This window comes from Rhyacophila brunnea, unplaced genomic scaffold, assembly GCF_057557595.1.
Source record: "Rhyacophila brunnea isolate RB1 unplaced genomic scaffold, BYU_Rbru_1.0 scaffold_17, whole genome shotgun sequence".
Taxonomy (NCBI): domain Eukaryota; kingdom Metazoa; phylum Arthropoda; class Insecta; order Trichoptera; family Rhyacophilidae; genus Rhyacophila; species Rhyacophila brunnea.
In genome coordinates this window covers 30,088,968-30,104,481 of record NW_028232827.1, presented here as the reverse complement: position 1 = coordinate 30,104,481, position 15,514 = coordinate 30,088,968, and the positions used below count along the sequence as shown (strand labels likewise).

The 15,514-nt window shown below is 33.3% G+C and overlaps 1 protein-coding gene across 3 annotated transcripts in view; it reads left to right on the top strand.

The window, feature by feature from the left end:
* LOC147073935 (transmembrane protein 120 homolog) overlaps nucleotides 1–15,514 on the top strand; it is a 33,277-nt gene that overhangs the window by 1,537 nt on the left and 16,226 nt on the right. For all 3 annotated transcript variants that reach the window (XM_085944206.1, XM_085944207.1, XM_085944208.1), the window contains exons 2-5: nucleotides 702–820; nucleotides 3,827–4,006; nucleotides 14,561–14,653; nucleotides 14,989–15,206. In XM_085944206.1, the coding sequence (XP_085800332.1) occupies nucleotides 702–820; nucleotides 3,827–4,006; nucleotides 14,561–14,653; nucleotides 14,989–15,206 (610 nt within the window). The remainder of the gene's footprint in view (nucleotides 1–701; nucleotides 821–3,826; nucleotides 4,007–14,560; nucleotides 14,654–14,988; nucleotides 15,207–15,514) is intronic.

The window sequence follows — 15,514 nt, the reverse complement described above, 5'->3', positions numbered from 1 at the left end:
CAAATGGAGCTTCGCAGATTGTTCGAATATTTTTAGTTTGAAAAAAAACATCTAGTGCTGCTATCAACAAATCGCATGCTTCTCGGTCTGCGAGTAGAAGACGCCAAAACACATACAAACACCGACAAATTGGTCATTCCTATACCGGCTCGCTGATCGCCGCATGCAAATATCTATACGTTTCGATAGGTTACGTGCGACTGTCGCTAGGTAGATGTATGTGTTCTTCATATGCAACACGTGATCGACGTTCCTAGAAGGTTTGATTTATGACTGTGCGGCAGGCGAGGTGAGTTTAGATGTGAGAGCTGGCTTAGTCATACGTATTTGTTTTTATTGAACTAAGACTTTTACATTAAATTTACATGGTTTTCGCAGGGTTTAATTGAATTTTAAAAACTAACCAAGACCATCTGTAAATTGTAGTCTTAATTCAATGAAAACAAATATGTAGGTATGACTGACAAAGTGTAATGTGCACTATGTATGGCGAATCTTAACAGCCTACCCCACACTTCGCCACTGCTTTAATATATTCTAAAACGCCCCAAACTCACTCAATAAAAATATTTTGAAAATCTAACGATTTACATAAACTGATTATTTAGATCGATACAAATAGATGTTGACATGTCCGATTTTATTTTTCATATTATATTGGGTTTTGATTAAATATTATTTGTTTTATTTTGATTTTGCAGGTAGTGAACAGGGAGTATGTCGGAAAGCTTGAAGAGATTGGAGACTTGCAGGGCAAATGTCTCAAAGAAATCACTCACCAACGTTATCGGATGTCAATTATCGGAAAAGCTTTGCAAAAGTATGTACTGTTTTTACCTAATTTACTTTATCATTTGAAATGTGGTGTTAATTTTGAAAATTAAAAAAATACACAAATATAAATTCTGTACAATTGGTATTTATGGAATTTAAAAAAATTTCTGTGAAATCATTAGACATATTAAGGGCGCAAGAATCTTAAACAGGTGGTTAATAATGGTGTATTCAATAAAAATCTGATTTTTGACTGAAATGAAACTTATGAGTTTTGCAAAATTGTCCGACAATATATTCCAAAATTTCGATATTATCAAATGCCGCAGATAACCGCATGACCATTTATCTCAGAGTAATAATATAAAGAGAGTGGCTGTTCGGCAAAATGAAGCCGTGTGTTATAACGCACAGTAGAACCTCAATTTTATTATTATTAACTTAACCATGAAACGTTATACCAACATGTTGCTTCTCAATACGGCTACCAAATTTAAACACAACATAGCTAAACATATTTTCTACTAAATTAACTAAAAATAATTACCACTATCTTTATATTTAACACAAAAACAATAAATTTCAGCAACACATGCACGCAGTTTTAAATGAATGTAAGTAATTAGTCAAATTCGACGTTTCCAAAAAATATTTACGTAATTCAGCCGTAGAAATTCTCTCGTACTCTTAAGCCGCGTTGACACGGTCCAAGTACCATCCAAGTACACTTGGATCGAGTGCCATTCAAGTGACAGCTTCATACTATTTATTCCTATCCAAGTGCACTCGTATGAGACATCTTCATACTAATTATTCCTATCCAAGCTACTTGGACCGCGTCCTACTCATCCAAGTTAACTTGGATAGGAATAAATAGTATGAAGCTGTCACTTGGATGAGACATCTTCATACTAATTATTCCTATCCAAGTCTACTTGGATCGTACTTGGACCGTGTCAACGCGGCTTTAACGCATTTTGCGGAGATATAAGCGTGCTGAATGCTTTCTCATTCGCACTTATGGTTCGTTTATGTTTAGGCCTTGCCATTTATCATTTTTTTTTTGCAGAAACAGGTTATCCCTTGTAGACAATTATATTAAATACCCTTTTCTGTCGGCGTAGATGCGTTTTGATTCAATAATTGTTAATTTAAAGTTTGATACATTTCGATACATTATTATCACACACTAAGGTTAGGTTAGGTTGGGTTTGATCTAGAAAAAAGTTATAAAGTGTCATGCGGTCATCTGCGGCACCATTACCGAAATGTTTGTTGTTAAGATGAATACCAATCGGTGATATGACAGCTGGTCGCAATTAAAGCCTCGGTAAAAGTTTAATCCTTTTGCTGGTTTCATGGAGACGTTCTTATAAACGAAATTTATACAGAGTTCATCTTCAGTTTGGACCTACCTGCATCATCATAGCAATATAAAAATGTCATTGGCTGTGAACTGCTTCATACTAAGCAGCTGATACTTCATTGACTGCATATTGTCTAGTACCAATGAGCCGCTGCGATTGTCTTACAAACTGTCTGAAATTATGTACAGTTGTAAACTTAAAATCCATTCGAATTTAGTTACAAGCTTATTCTATTTTATGGTAAATAAAATGGTAAAATTATAAAAGAAGATAAATACTATGTGTTGGGTAAATGTTATAAATGATACAAAAAAGAATGTAAGTAGTGACAGAGTAAGCAATGTGCCATATAAATTAAACAAATCGTATTTTAGAGATGATAAAATAGTATACGTTTAATTATTTTGTTCCTAAAATTTCATGCATCGCACATGCCAAGGGCAAAAAGACATCAATAACATTGCTCTTAGTGTGACCATAAATAATTATATCAACTAAGATCAAAAGATTCTGTTTAATCTCATGTAAAAGTTTAAAGTACACACAATCTGTAGGTGTTTTGATAATCTTATTTCCACTTTAATTATAAGATAATAATATGTTTAATAAGATAGGTAATCAATAATTATTATGAAATAAAAAGAATTCATAAATATTGTTTTATTTTTAGAGGATATTGCTTGAATGACGTATTAAATTATTTTTTATTTGGGTTGGTCACTTGTAAGTTTTCTATTTAAGTCAGTTCATTTAGTCATCAGGGGTCGGAAGACAAATGTGGAAACGGAACATATTATCATAATTATTCATACCTAGGATGCTGATACATTACATCACTATGTTCGATCCTGAGAGTATCGTATGGGCCCCCACAGAGACTGGGACTGGAGACTGTATTAAGATTTTTTTTTTTTTACGGGACCTAGATGTTGGTCACTTGCTCAACCTATTAGGTCCGTACTCTGGCCCCAAACATACATTGTAAAATAACAGGTGAATTTGTTGGACCCACGACATTATAAGCTGACATGTTACCGCAAATGTGTAATATCACAAGCTGCCCAGAAGATGCCGAAAGGCGGAACGCAGTTTATTAAAAACGATTCAAATAGAATAAATAGTACAAATTTGAATGGATATTGATTTAAGAAATGTAAAAAACAGGCTGTTTCATTGATTTACGATATAGAATATACTTTTAGCTAGAATAAATTTGCTCTCGATGCGTACATCGTTTTTGACATTTTATAAGGTTGTCGGGACTGTTCATTGGTTGGTCTATTGATATGGTATGTGGTATGCAGTCATTAAGGTTTTATATCGCTAATGTGGAGGCCCATATGATCCTATTAGGATTGGACATAGTCGAAAAGAAAAAAAAATGTGCAGGAAGACAAAACTGAAAGTGGGCTCTGTACGATTTTTGACCATTGGGTGTCTCCATCAGGACAGTGAAATTATTTCAAATCCCATTAATTTATTTAATATGATATTATCATATTTGATTATACTTACTTAATTTGAAAACACCCCAGAGAAATACATATCCACTAGAAGGTGTTATCAAATTATATATTATATTCAATAAAAAATGTTGCATTCTTAAATCTTGTGAATTATTCGTTGAATAAAAATAATGGTTTTTACTTTTGATTATGTTTTTATTTGTGTTATGCTTTGTTTAGATTGGCTAAGGGCGGCCTAAAGGCAACGAACGATGAGAGGATAGACAAATTAGAAAAGGATTTGATGAAACGCAATGCACAACTGCACGAGATCGAACAAACGTTACCAAAAAAGAACAGCGTGTATTTGCGGATAATACTAGGCAACGTAAACGTTTCCATTCTGAACAAAAATGACAAGTGAGTGCAATATAATATAATCATCATCATCATCAGGGGCGCGACAACCCGGTGTGGGTCCTGGCCTCCTCTAACAGCTCCCTTCACCTATCCCTATCCAGTGTGGCCGCTTTCCAATTTGGTACCCCCAGAATACAGCAGTCACTGGCAGCTCCATCTAACCAGCGAATCTTTGGCCTCCCTCTTCTTCTACATCCTATTGGATTGCTGGACATCACTCTCTTTGCCGGTTCATTGTCATTCATACGGTGCACATGACCTAGCCATCGCAGTCTCCCAATCTTAATATAATATTATATTATGTATAATTTGTAAGAGGCACTGAAACCAATTGTTAGTAGAATCTCGGAATAAATCTTGGACCAAGTGGGATTTGAACACACAATATTTGCTTGCTAAATGCTTAGGGGTCATCCATATATGACATTACACTCTATGGGCGGAGGGGGGTCTGATATAATGTGATGATTTGTGTCGAAGGGGCGAGGGGAGGAGTCAGAGAAAATGTGATGTCACAAAGTAAACAAAAAATATAAAAGGATCTAAAAACACAATATTGGGAATCGGGGATTTAAGGATAAATAGGTATTTAAAAAAAAATCTTGTTTTTTTAACATTTAGGGGGGGAGGTGCGTCAAAAATGTGACGTAATATTGACAGGAGTAAAAGGTTATGTAAAAATGGAGAGGGGGGGGGGGGGGGGGTTAAAAATAGCCAAAATCGTGTGACGTCATATGTTATTAAGCTACCGAGCCAAGCAGATATATATCTAAGGCTGTTAAACCCAGTCCAGACCAACTTTCATCTGTAAACAAATAAACATGGTTTTTTTGTATTCCGCTACGGATGGAAAACATGTGAAAAATGTACTGACATACAAACAGATTTATGTTGGCCCGGACTATGCTTACAAATTATGTATTTTAGTGTGTACATATCCGCATATGGTATGTTGAAAAGTTGAATATTATGAAGTACATTATACAGAGAATATGCCCTCTTGTATAAAATCTCAACACTAAAATGGACACGTTTTCTGGAATATGTCAGACATATGACAAAAATATGTGGGAATCACCTATCTTGCGATGTAGATATTTCTACAATATACACCTAATCGTACAGCTGTAGAAACATTGGCAGAATCGGACAAGATATGAACACAGCTTGTAAATTGATCATTTTTACAATGTAGGTAGTGTTCAATTTATCTACCACTTTCATCTGTCATCATCATCTTTGATACCACAAACCTTGGCGGATCTTAGCGTCTTCCATCCTGAACGATCCTGTGCCGCTTTCCAATTGCTTTGTCCGAATATCCTTAAAATACCTTTATTTATCTGTTGATGGACTCATTTTCTTAACGTAACTTCATTTTCTTTTTCGTAATTCCTATGTGCTTTTTCTCTCCCTGGCACTTTGCATTAAAGTAAACTCAGTCATAGCTCGCTCTGAGCATAGCAACCTAAGTCTTGGGCATCTTCTCCCAGGACACTCCCAGTCCAATTGATTTCAGATGCTTCACATCACCAATTGATAGGTCCCGTTATACGCTCGATTAAGACCGAGCGTGGTACGGGGCGGGGTTGGTGGAGGGCACTTAACTTCATTGTTGATGGACACAGGCACAAAGTTTATGTGGGCATAGTCGTTTAACAGGGCCAATTTATTTTTTACATCACTGATTCAGTTTTGAATAAACAATAATTTTCATTGATCTGTTGTATTAAAATTAAATTAATATTTTTAGTAAAAGTGTAAATAAACATTTTCACAACACAAATTATATTGTTTCACGAAAATATTTACATAGTGTTCATTCAAAGCGTGACTGGTTTTAAATAATTCTAAAAACAAAACATACACTGTTTGTTTTAATTTTCTACAAAGTTGAACAATAATTTATATAGAAGTTAATGAACCAATTTATAATCGCTTTTTGACTGACAAAATGCAAATTTTTATTCAATGCTAATAAATGCGATTGAGGACATTATACTTGTAGAAAGTTTTATTAGGTGAATTTGACTATTTCGTCATTATGGATTTCGAACTTCCAAACAATGGCATTTTTATTTTGTATTTAATAACTATCAATACCATTGTCGTCAACTTTGATCAGGGTTGTCCCAGTCTTTAGGTAATGTTTGACTAATGTTCGCACTCCTACACAAGAATATCACTTTTTTTTTTTTTAAACACATCGCACGCTCAAAAGTAAAGTGACCTAACTCAACATTTCGAGTTTCTAGGTTATAATGATAATCCGACTTAATACAACACCATCTATTGGGCTAAAATGTAAAAACATGGATTCCTTCAACGAAAGAGTGTGATACCAATACATGGGTCTCTTTCACAGTGACCATTTTAATCACCTGCCTGAGTGATTAAGTGACTCACTACTGTTTACGGCGTTTTTCTAAAAAAAATAACGTAAATTTAACAAGAATATTTCATGCTAAAGTGACTTATTCGTACTTATGTCCCTTTTTTACAAAAAAAAAAAAAATTATTATAACTAATTAAGACATAAGTCGATATAATACAAAATATGAGATATATATATTTATGTTTTATTTTTATATGGGTCGTTTTACAATTTACAACGTTCAAAACAATTTGGAATATTTCGTAATAAATTGACCTAAAATAATAACTTTTTTTTTAAATCCCTAAAAATAATTTAATCAACAATTACCACTTATTAAAATTACTTCAGTATATATCTCGATTTAACAAATTATTATTATAAGTAAAAAAACTGTGGTAACATTTAAAATCATCCTAAAATCAATATTTAATTGAGAGAAGTCCCATGTGTAAATCTGTTTTTTGGCTGTCCTGAAAAATCGCATTTTTTGGATTAGGTCACTTTATTATTAAGCGTGCGACATGTCGGTGAACAAATTGGAAAAAAAAAAAAATTCAATGATTCCTTGCTTCCTGGTTCATGATTTTGTCAAAATGTTGGTCTTCTCTGGTAATAGCGATTCACAGGTCTGACTGAAAATTTTACAAGTATTTCGTTGCAAGTGGAATACTTACGGACGATGACTACGTTTCGTCCAAGTCTGTAAACATATTCAGTGCTGAACACTAAAACTCTTTCAAAGTTTTTAAATTGCTTTTCAAGAGCTTGAATTGTCCGCAAATTTATTTTCTCCTGCTCTTCATTACCAGACATTCTTATTATGCACATACTTTCCTAGCTCAGCACGTCACGTCCCCTGGGTGTGCAGGTTTGAAGGTTAGGCACACCTACTCGGAGAGACGTTTTCAACTGTCAGTTGATAAAACATTAACAAGACAATAATTATTTGGGATCAACAAATCAATCCGGAAAATATCACCTCCAGAATAAATATTTTTCCTCCGTTCCTCCATGCCTCCATGCTTTTTCCATATGCTCATAGGAAACTGATCTAAACCGGAAAATCAAAAATGCGGACATTAAGAACCGAGGTTTACTGTACCTATTGATAGGTATGGGTTTACGGAGGGTGTTGATTTATACTTTTACACTTATTGAAAACACTGATTCAGGGACATTACGTAAGTATATTTCGCTTTACAGGAAACAATTAATTATTAATAATATTTGTAATCGTAGGCTTTGGCGCGAAAAAGGTAGCGAATCGTATTTAGAGGCGACGTAAGGGCTCAACGGGGGTAGGTAGCCGACTGGTTGTACTACCTACTCGGCCCTTCCGTCCGCCGAGAAACAGACAACGGTAACTTTCTTTTTCTGTTTCGCTGTGCATTCTGGTCTAGCCTTGACTCATTTACCGTTACAATAATATTATCATTATATTCTCAACTCTGTCGATTGGAGGATTTTTGATGGGGGATTTAGGCATTATGATATTTGGTAACACTATATAGACAAACATTTACTGTATAAGCACAAACATGAAAGTAGAATTTAAATAATGTTTGAGACTTTCACGGTTGTTTTTTGTTAGATTTTTAGGTTGTACCCGTGTGTTCTTTCCTTCTTCTTTCCTCGACCTTTCAGTCTTGTGGCAGAGACCATTCTCACGAAATAATGAATTAAAGTGTAGGTACTATTAGGTGTATGAATACAAACGCTGCTCTAAGTCTGTTGAAAATGGATAGTAAAAAGGAGTGATTCTGTATCGTGTTACATAGTTGTGATGGTATCAGAACGGATATTTTTTACTGAAACTGACAGATCAGGTAGAATTCTATTTTTTTGAGTCAGTGAATAACTTAATTTATCAATATAAGAGATATTAAACTATTTGTACTAATCGTGTCCGGAAATTTGTACGTATGCAGTTTGCCGTATCACACTTCACTGTGAAATATTGTATCGGAAATATATGGTCGTACATTAAAGACCGTCCAACCTCTTAGGATCGTATAGTACTGAGATAAAATTCATGCCTAAATAAAACACGGTTCTTGTCAGCGGCAAACAAATTTTGAAAATAGCTGATATACTGGATTATTTGTTAGGTTGGGTTAGGCTTTCATTCTTGAATTCGTGAATTTTGCCAAAATCGGCTATGAAAATTGAATTAATGTTCATAGTGAATCTAATAAAATTGGAGACCGTATATTATACAGTCATCTCTTTCCGATAGAAAGCTCACGGCGAACTGTGCCACGGTGAAATGCTTTACATACAATTAACATGTAGTAATAGCTCCAAAGTGATTACTATGCAAATTTATTATATTTTAATTTTGATGGTATTATAGAACACCCACGATGGCCGCGCGGCTTAGGCGTTGGCCTATTGCGTCGTGGGTCTCAGGTTCGAATCCTGGGTCTGACAAGTACACATATTGTTTTTCAATTTGTGTATGAGTCAGAGTATGGACCGAATAGGTTGAGCAAGTGGCTGACATCCATTTCTCGTAAAAACAAAATCTGTCAATACAAACCTCCGCTCTGTGGAGGCACATATGATCCCATTAGGATCGGACATGGTCGAAAGAAGAATAGAACATTTTATGATGTTACTACTAAACTAACAGTGTAATTAAAGGAACAGGAAATATAAAAATAAAACATGGATAATATTTTGGTTTTGAGTACTATTTTGTACTGATTGGATTTGTTGTTTATTGGAAAATGTGATATCGGAGTCAATATGTACATATTTGAAATGTAACATACATTTTTGATTGTATCCCAGTGATTAGTACAATCATAAGATAAGATTATCTGTCAAACGTTAAATGATATAGATAAGTGAGTGTTTTCATAGGTGTATGTATTTTTTGTGATGGGTATTAATATAATATTACAGTGATTGGCAGCGACTTTGAAACTTGCGGTTTGGTCAAATTTACATGTTGTTTTTCAATCAATATAATGTACATATTTCTACACAATGAATTGTACGAATGGCTAACAATCAATCATCGTAAAAAGTCTGCAATCCTCTCCAAGACAGAGCATATGGAGGAACCTTTTTGATCCAAATAGAAATATTGATTAAGAAAAACATGTGAATTTAATCCAATCGCGGTATTAGAACCTGTGGCCCACAGTACAATAAGCGAGTCTTCTAGCTTCTACTCCACAGAAGACACGTATTTTTAAATAACATTCTCATGTTTTAATTGTTGAAACATTTTATTTTTGTAATGAGTACCAAAAGCCACATTGTATTAAGGGGGGACATGCTCGTCGAAGGTCAAAATTGAGTTTTTATTGTATTTTCAAACCATGATCCTGGACACTCCTTAAACGTTGTAGATAATCTATTTATATAATTTTGAAGCCTTATTATCCTTTTTAGTTATTTTAAATATTTGATGACTGCATGAAGTATTTTTGTTACATAAAATAGTATTCTTTTAAACCTCTCGCTCTAATGTTTTAGAATATAGTCATATATCGGTACATAACTGTGCAGTGGTGTTAAGATTTTTTACATTTATTAATTTTTAAACGCATTTATAAAACCATTGGCATAATTTATTACGAGATAATTTTTGTAAAATATTCACGATAAAAAATTATATTGATAATCTCTGTGATCCCAAATTTGACAAGAATTAGACATTTTATTATTAAAAAAATCGGCAATATTAACACATTTGAAGATGATTCTAAATATATTTATTATATGCTATGTTTTTGACCATTCAATTGTGATAAACATCTTATGAATAATGGTTGCTTTATAACAATTATTGACCTAAGAATAAGGTAGTGTTTTTTTGAAATATGCCATTTCTTTTGTCATTCCCTAGTAGTTAAGCTACAACATACGGCCGTAGCCATAAATTGACAAACTCTAATTAAAGTAAGAAGTAAAATTATGTTAACGCGCGTGTTTGAACATGTACCTAACTGAATTTTTTTAATTTTTTTTTTAAACGGTTCATGTTCAAATACGCGCGTCAATATCATTTTACTCCCTACTTTAATTATAGTTTGTCAATTTATGGCTACGGCCGTATGTTGTAGCTTAACCACTGGGGAATGACAAAAGAAATGGCGTATTTCAAAAAAACACTACCTTATTCTTAGGTCAATAATTATTATAAAGCAATCATTATTCATAAGATGTTTATCACACTTGAATGGTCAAAGACATAGCTTATAATAAATATCTTTAGAATTATCTTCAAATGTGTTGATCTTGCCGATTTTTTGAATAATAAAATGCCTAATTCTTGTCAAATTTGGGATCACAGAGATTATCAATATAATTTTTTATCGTGAATATTTTACAAAAATTATCTCGTAATAAATTATGCTAATGGTTTTATAAATGCGTTTAAAAATTAATAAATGTAAAAAATCTTAACACCACTGCACAGTTATGTACCGAAATATGACTATATTCTAAAACATTAGAGCGAGAGGTTTAAAAGAATACTATTTTATGTAACAAAAATACTTTATGCAGTCATCAAATGTTTAAAATAACTATAAAGGATAATAAGGCTTCAAAATTATATAAATATATTATCTACAACGTTTAAGGAGTGTCCAGGATCATGGTTTGAAAATACAATAAAAACTCAATTTTGACCTTTGACGAGCATGTCCCCCCTTAAAAGTTTTCTAATAAAGCACATTAAGGAATGCTATTGATTATTTTAAATGCACATAAGATATTTACATGAGCTTATTTCAACAATGGAGACGATTCAGTACCAAGTGATTATTTAACATTTTATCGAATTGTAAAAATAATTTAAATATGAGAGTTTTCTTAACATAATACCTAAAAGGCAATTATTGCCATGAACAGCACAAATTTATTTAACATACATAATTTGGAAATACCTAATAACCTGGAAATATACCTATTAGAAAAAATATAGGGGCTCAAACTCGCATCCATCAGACTCCGTTGCTTTACCAATTGAGCCACCAGCACCCTACCAAGTCACACTGAAATTAACTAATAATCATGCAACTGAAGCGTTTATTTAATTTCATTATCATTCGCGTTCGGGTCCTGCCTGATAAGAAGAATAAAAAATAATACAGATTTAACATAAATCTCGTGGGACACATCAAATAGTCACGCGGGACACAATTGGCCCGCAGGACACACTCTGTGAACCCCTGCTTTAAAGGCTATTGATCTATTCAGGATTGATGGGAATTATTGGTAATTTTGTATTTATTTAAAATTCCAAGGAATACCACCAAAATAATTTATTTATTTCTCATCTTGTAAAAAAATTATTTATTTAACTCTATTGATGTATATATTGATACATGTTACATTTAATCGGTCACGACCGTGACATGCTATATGTGCCAGGATAATAAAATTGATTATGTGCATTCTAATCAGACAATGCAGAACAATTATTAGAAAGCCTTGATGACCCCTATTGCATACAGACATACCTAATGTAATTCAATATTTATTTATTATTATTATGTGAGGAGTGGCTAGTACTCTTTGTAATAGGCAAAGGAACATTTTGATGGGTTAGTTTAGTATATTTTGGGAAAATTTAATTTAAATGTATCGAATTAATTGAATATTTAAGGCAATTTTTTAATATTTGAATATTAAAATTTAAAGCAAGGATTTATTGTCATATCAGACATAAAAATCATTAAGTAATTCAATGTTCAACTATTGTACTTAGCAATGGCGAGGGATGGAGGTAGGCTGGATTTGACATAAATAGTTCAAACTAAATTTTGCTAGTCATACTTATTTGTTTTCAGGTGGTGCTGGTTGGTTTTTAAAATTCAATTAAACCCTTCCTAAACCAAACTATAATAGTTTAGGTATGCTATGGGCGATCCGACAAATATAGTGCACACCTTTTCAGTCATACTTATTTGTTTTCGTTGAATTAAGAATACATATTACTGATGATGTTGGTTACTTTTTTTTAAATTTGTTAAGCTCTGCCTAAAGCAAACTGTAATCGATAAAAAATATTCTTCCATCTATAAAATATCTAAAATTATTTTACAGGCAAATGAATATTTTTTGTTGACTGTTCGCGAGCCGAATACTACAAGGTTCTAAGTGTTCGTCCTTGAAAAAACAAACCCAACAATGAAGTAGTTTTCTAAGCTGCCTCATTGTTACTTTTGTTTCTCCAAGGACAAACACTTGGAGCCTTGTAGTTCTCCACTCGCGTGTTGTCTACTATGGTTTGAATTAAGCAGGGTTTAATTGAAATTTAAAAGCTAACAAACACTATCTACACATTTTAGTCTTTGTCCAATGAAAAAAAATAAGTATGACTGACAAAGTTTACTGTGCACTATTTATGTCAGATTTTAACAGCCTACGTCCACCTTTCGCCACTGGTACTTTATGAACTTTTAATTCTGATACTACAATAATATCTTTTCAAAGAAATATTTGGACATACAATTATTGTTTTACATTTACTCTACCAGCAAGCAGTATTTAATTTACAATACTATGATTGATTTTTACCACGTTTTTCTTAGCTCGTATTCTTGTTTGTCCTTTGGTTGTTTATCCAGTACAAATCTTGCAATCGATTTCTAATTAACTTCCTGACTAGCTAGACATTTGAAACTTTTAGAATATATCAGAACACGATGCTAATGCATTCTTTTAATACTTTTAGCCATCTTTAAGTAGAATTGAATTCATTTTCAGTTAATTCTGTTTTGTATGAAAAGTTATTTCGGAAGAAATCTGTAATCAAATCCACTATTATTGGTTGCTAAGGGGGTGGTCCTAGCAACTAAATCATTAATATATACGTGCGTTACTATGGAAATCAAAATGACATTTCAGTATTCTATATTTGTTTGTTTGATGCAAAATAGCAAAGAAATGATTTGTTGACGATTGCCTTATTTGTCCTAAATTATTAATACATAGAATTGTCAAGTTTATATGATTCAACAGAAAATTAAAAAACGTGGTATATTAAAAGTTCTTTTTATCTTATTATAGTTATTTGTAATTTCTTTAAAACTATGTTATACAACAGTATCAGGATTCCAAGCGTATTTATGTTCCACATTCAAATTGCTCAATAGATGCATGTCTCCTTCAGGAATCACAAAGTCCAATAAGATGTTTTCTCGAATGTGATTGGCCGATTCTGCTTTTGGTATTATGGCAATATTTTGCTGTAAAGGCCATTTCAGTAGTAATTGTGTCGCTGACACTCCTAGCTTTTTAGCAATTCTGTTAACAGCAGAATCATTTAGCAAAGCTTTGTTACCGGTGCCTCCCAGTGAGGAATAAGCCTGCAGTAAAATTCCGTGCGATCTGCATTCTGCCAGTAAAGAATCTTGATGGTAATGAGGGTGCCATTCCACTTGGTTTACGGCCGGCGGAAAGCCGCTGGTATTCATCAACTCCCTAATATGCCGCACGTTATAATTGGAAACTCCAATTGATTTTAAAAGGCCAGTTTTTTTAAGTTTCATCAAAGACTGCCATGATTCATTTCGAAGTTTCACATTATCTTTGTCAGAAACATCCAGTCTAGATGTTCCTGGCCAGTGGATTAAATACAAATCTAAATAACCGCATTGTAACTTGTTTATTGAGCTTTTCACGGCGTTTTCCGTGCGATCACCGCCTCCTTGATCGCTGGGTGACAGCTTTGAGGTTATATATATTTCTTCTCTTGTCAAATTGTATTTCGGAAGCAATTCTTTAAGCGCGATTCCTATGGCGCTTTCATTGCCGTATACGGCTGCCGTGTCAAAGGATCTGTAGCCGATTTTAAGGGCCTCATCAACGACAAACGTGATCTTCTGTTGTCCGTGGATACGAAAAGTTCCGAACCCTACAAGCGGGAATTCGTTTCCGTCGTTTAGTTTGAATAGCGGAGTTTTGTTCATTTTGAGTCACTTTTTCAGAAGCCCTACGACTTTATTAAGTTATCGTAAATCCAACAACGATTGTCACTACTCCAATTTATTGTAAATCGAGCAAAATCGAAAGTTAACTAAACGTCACCTTGCCAATTTGCGATAGTGTAAACATCAAGGTCGTCATGTTAGCGCAACTGACTCACTGACAGAAATTTTACCGCGAAAATTTAAAAAACCGTATTGTCTGACTGAATAATATTTTTTTTCCAGATTCCGTTACAAAGATGAATATGAAAAATTCAAATTGATTTTGAGTGTAATCGGATTTGTGCTGGCTGTCATAAATTTGATAACAAACTTCAGGTATGTAAAAAATATACCATAAACAAAACATAGATAATATTGGTAGTTGATCATGTAATCCCACTTTTAGGTATGGCACCTACCTATTTTCACATGGTAAAATTAAATGTTGAATCAATAGTAAAATTATTACATTTTAAATTATATCGAAGGTTCTGAAAGTATTTTAGTCAAAACTATTTTGTTAGTAATTTTATATTATTTATTAATCAAACAAAATACATGAACATTTCAATTGTCGCCAGTAAACTTCCTAAAATTGGGTTACTTCATAACTGTACTAAGTACATACAGTATAGGTAAAATCTAATAATGACGCACTACATTTTTTATAGATCCCTGGAGTTGATATTGATGTTTTTATTAGTGTGGTATTACTGCACGCTGACAATCCGAGAGTCAATATTAAAGGTGAACGGCTCTCGCATAAAAGGCTGGTGGAGGCTGCACCATTTCATTTCTACTGCTGTGGCGGGAGTACTGCTCATCTGGCCGCAGAACGATGCATGGAAGTTGTTCCGGGATCAGTTTATGTGGTTTAATGCATACATAAGTAAGGAAACTAAGTTCAATTTATCTCTAATTTTATCGGAGTTTTGTCAATGGGTTAGGTTTTGATATAATTCACACTTGTAATACTACATAGTCAATTTTATTAATGGTATAGAATCAAAGATGTTGAAGGAAAGCTTGTTTTTATTGTATATGTGCAAGTTAAGTCAAAGAAAAGATTACTAAGGCCAATAATTTAAACATCTGACTTTTATTGGCATTCCAGATTCATTTTGAATGGATCATTCAGGATGGCCTGTTTCTTATTTTCTCATCACCATGTATAGTCATATTAGTTAAAACATAAAA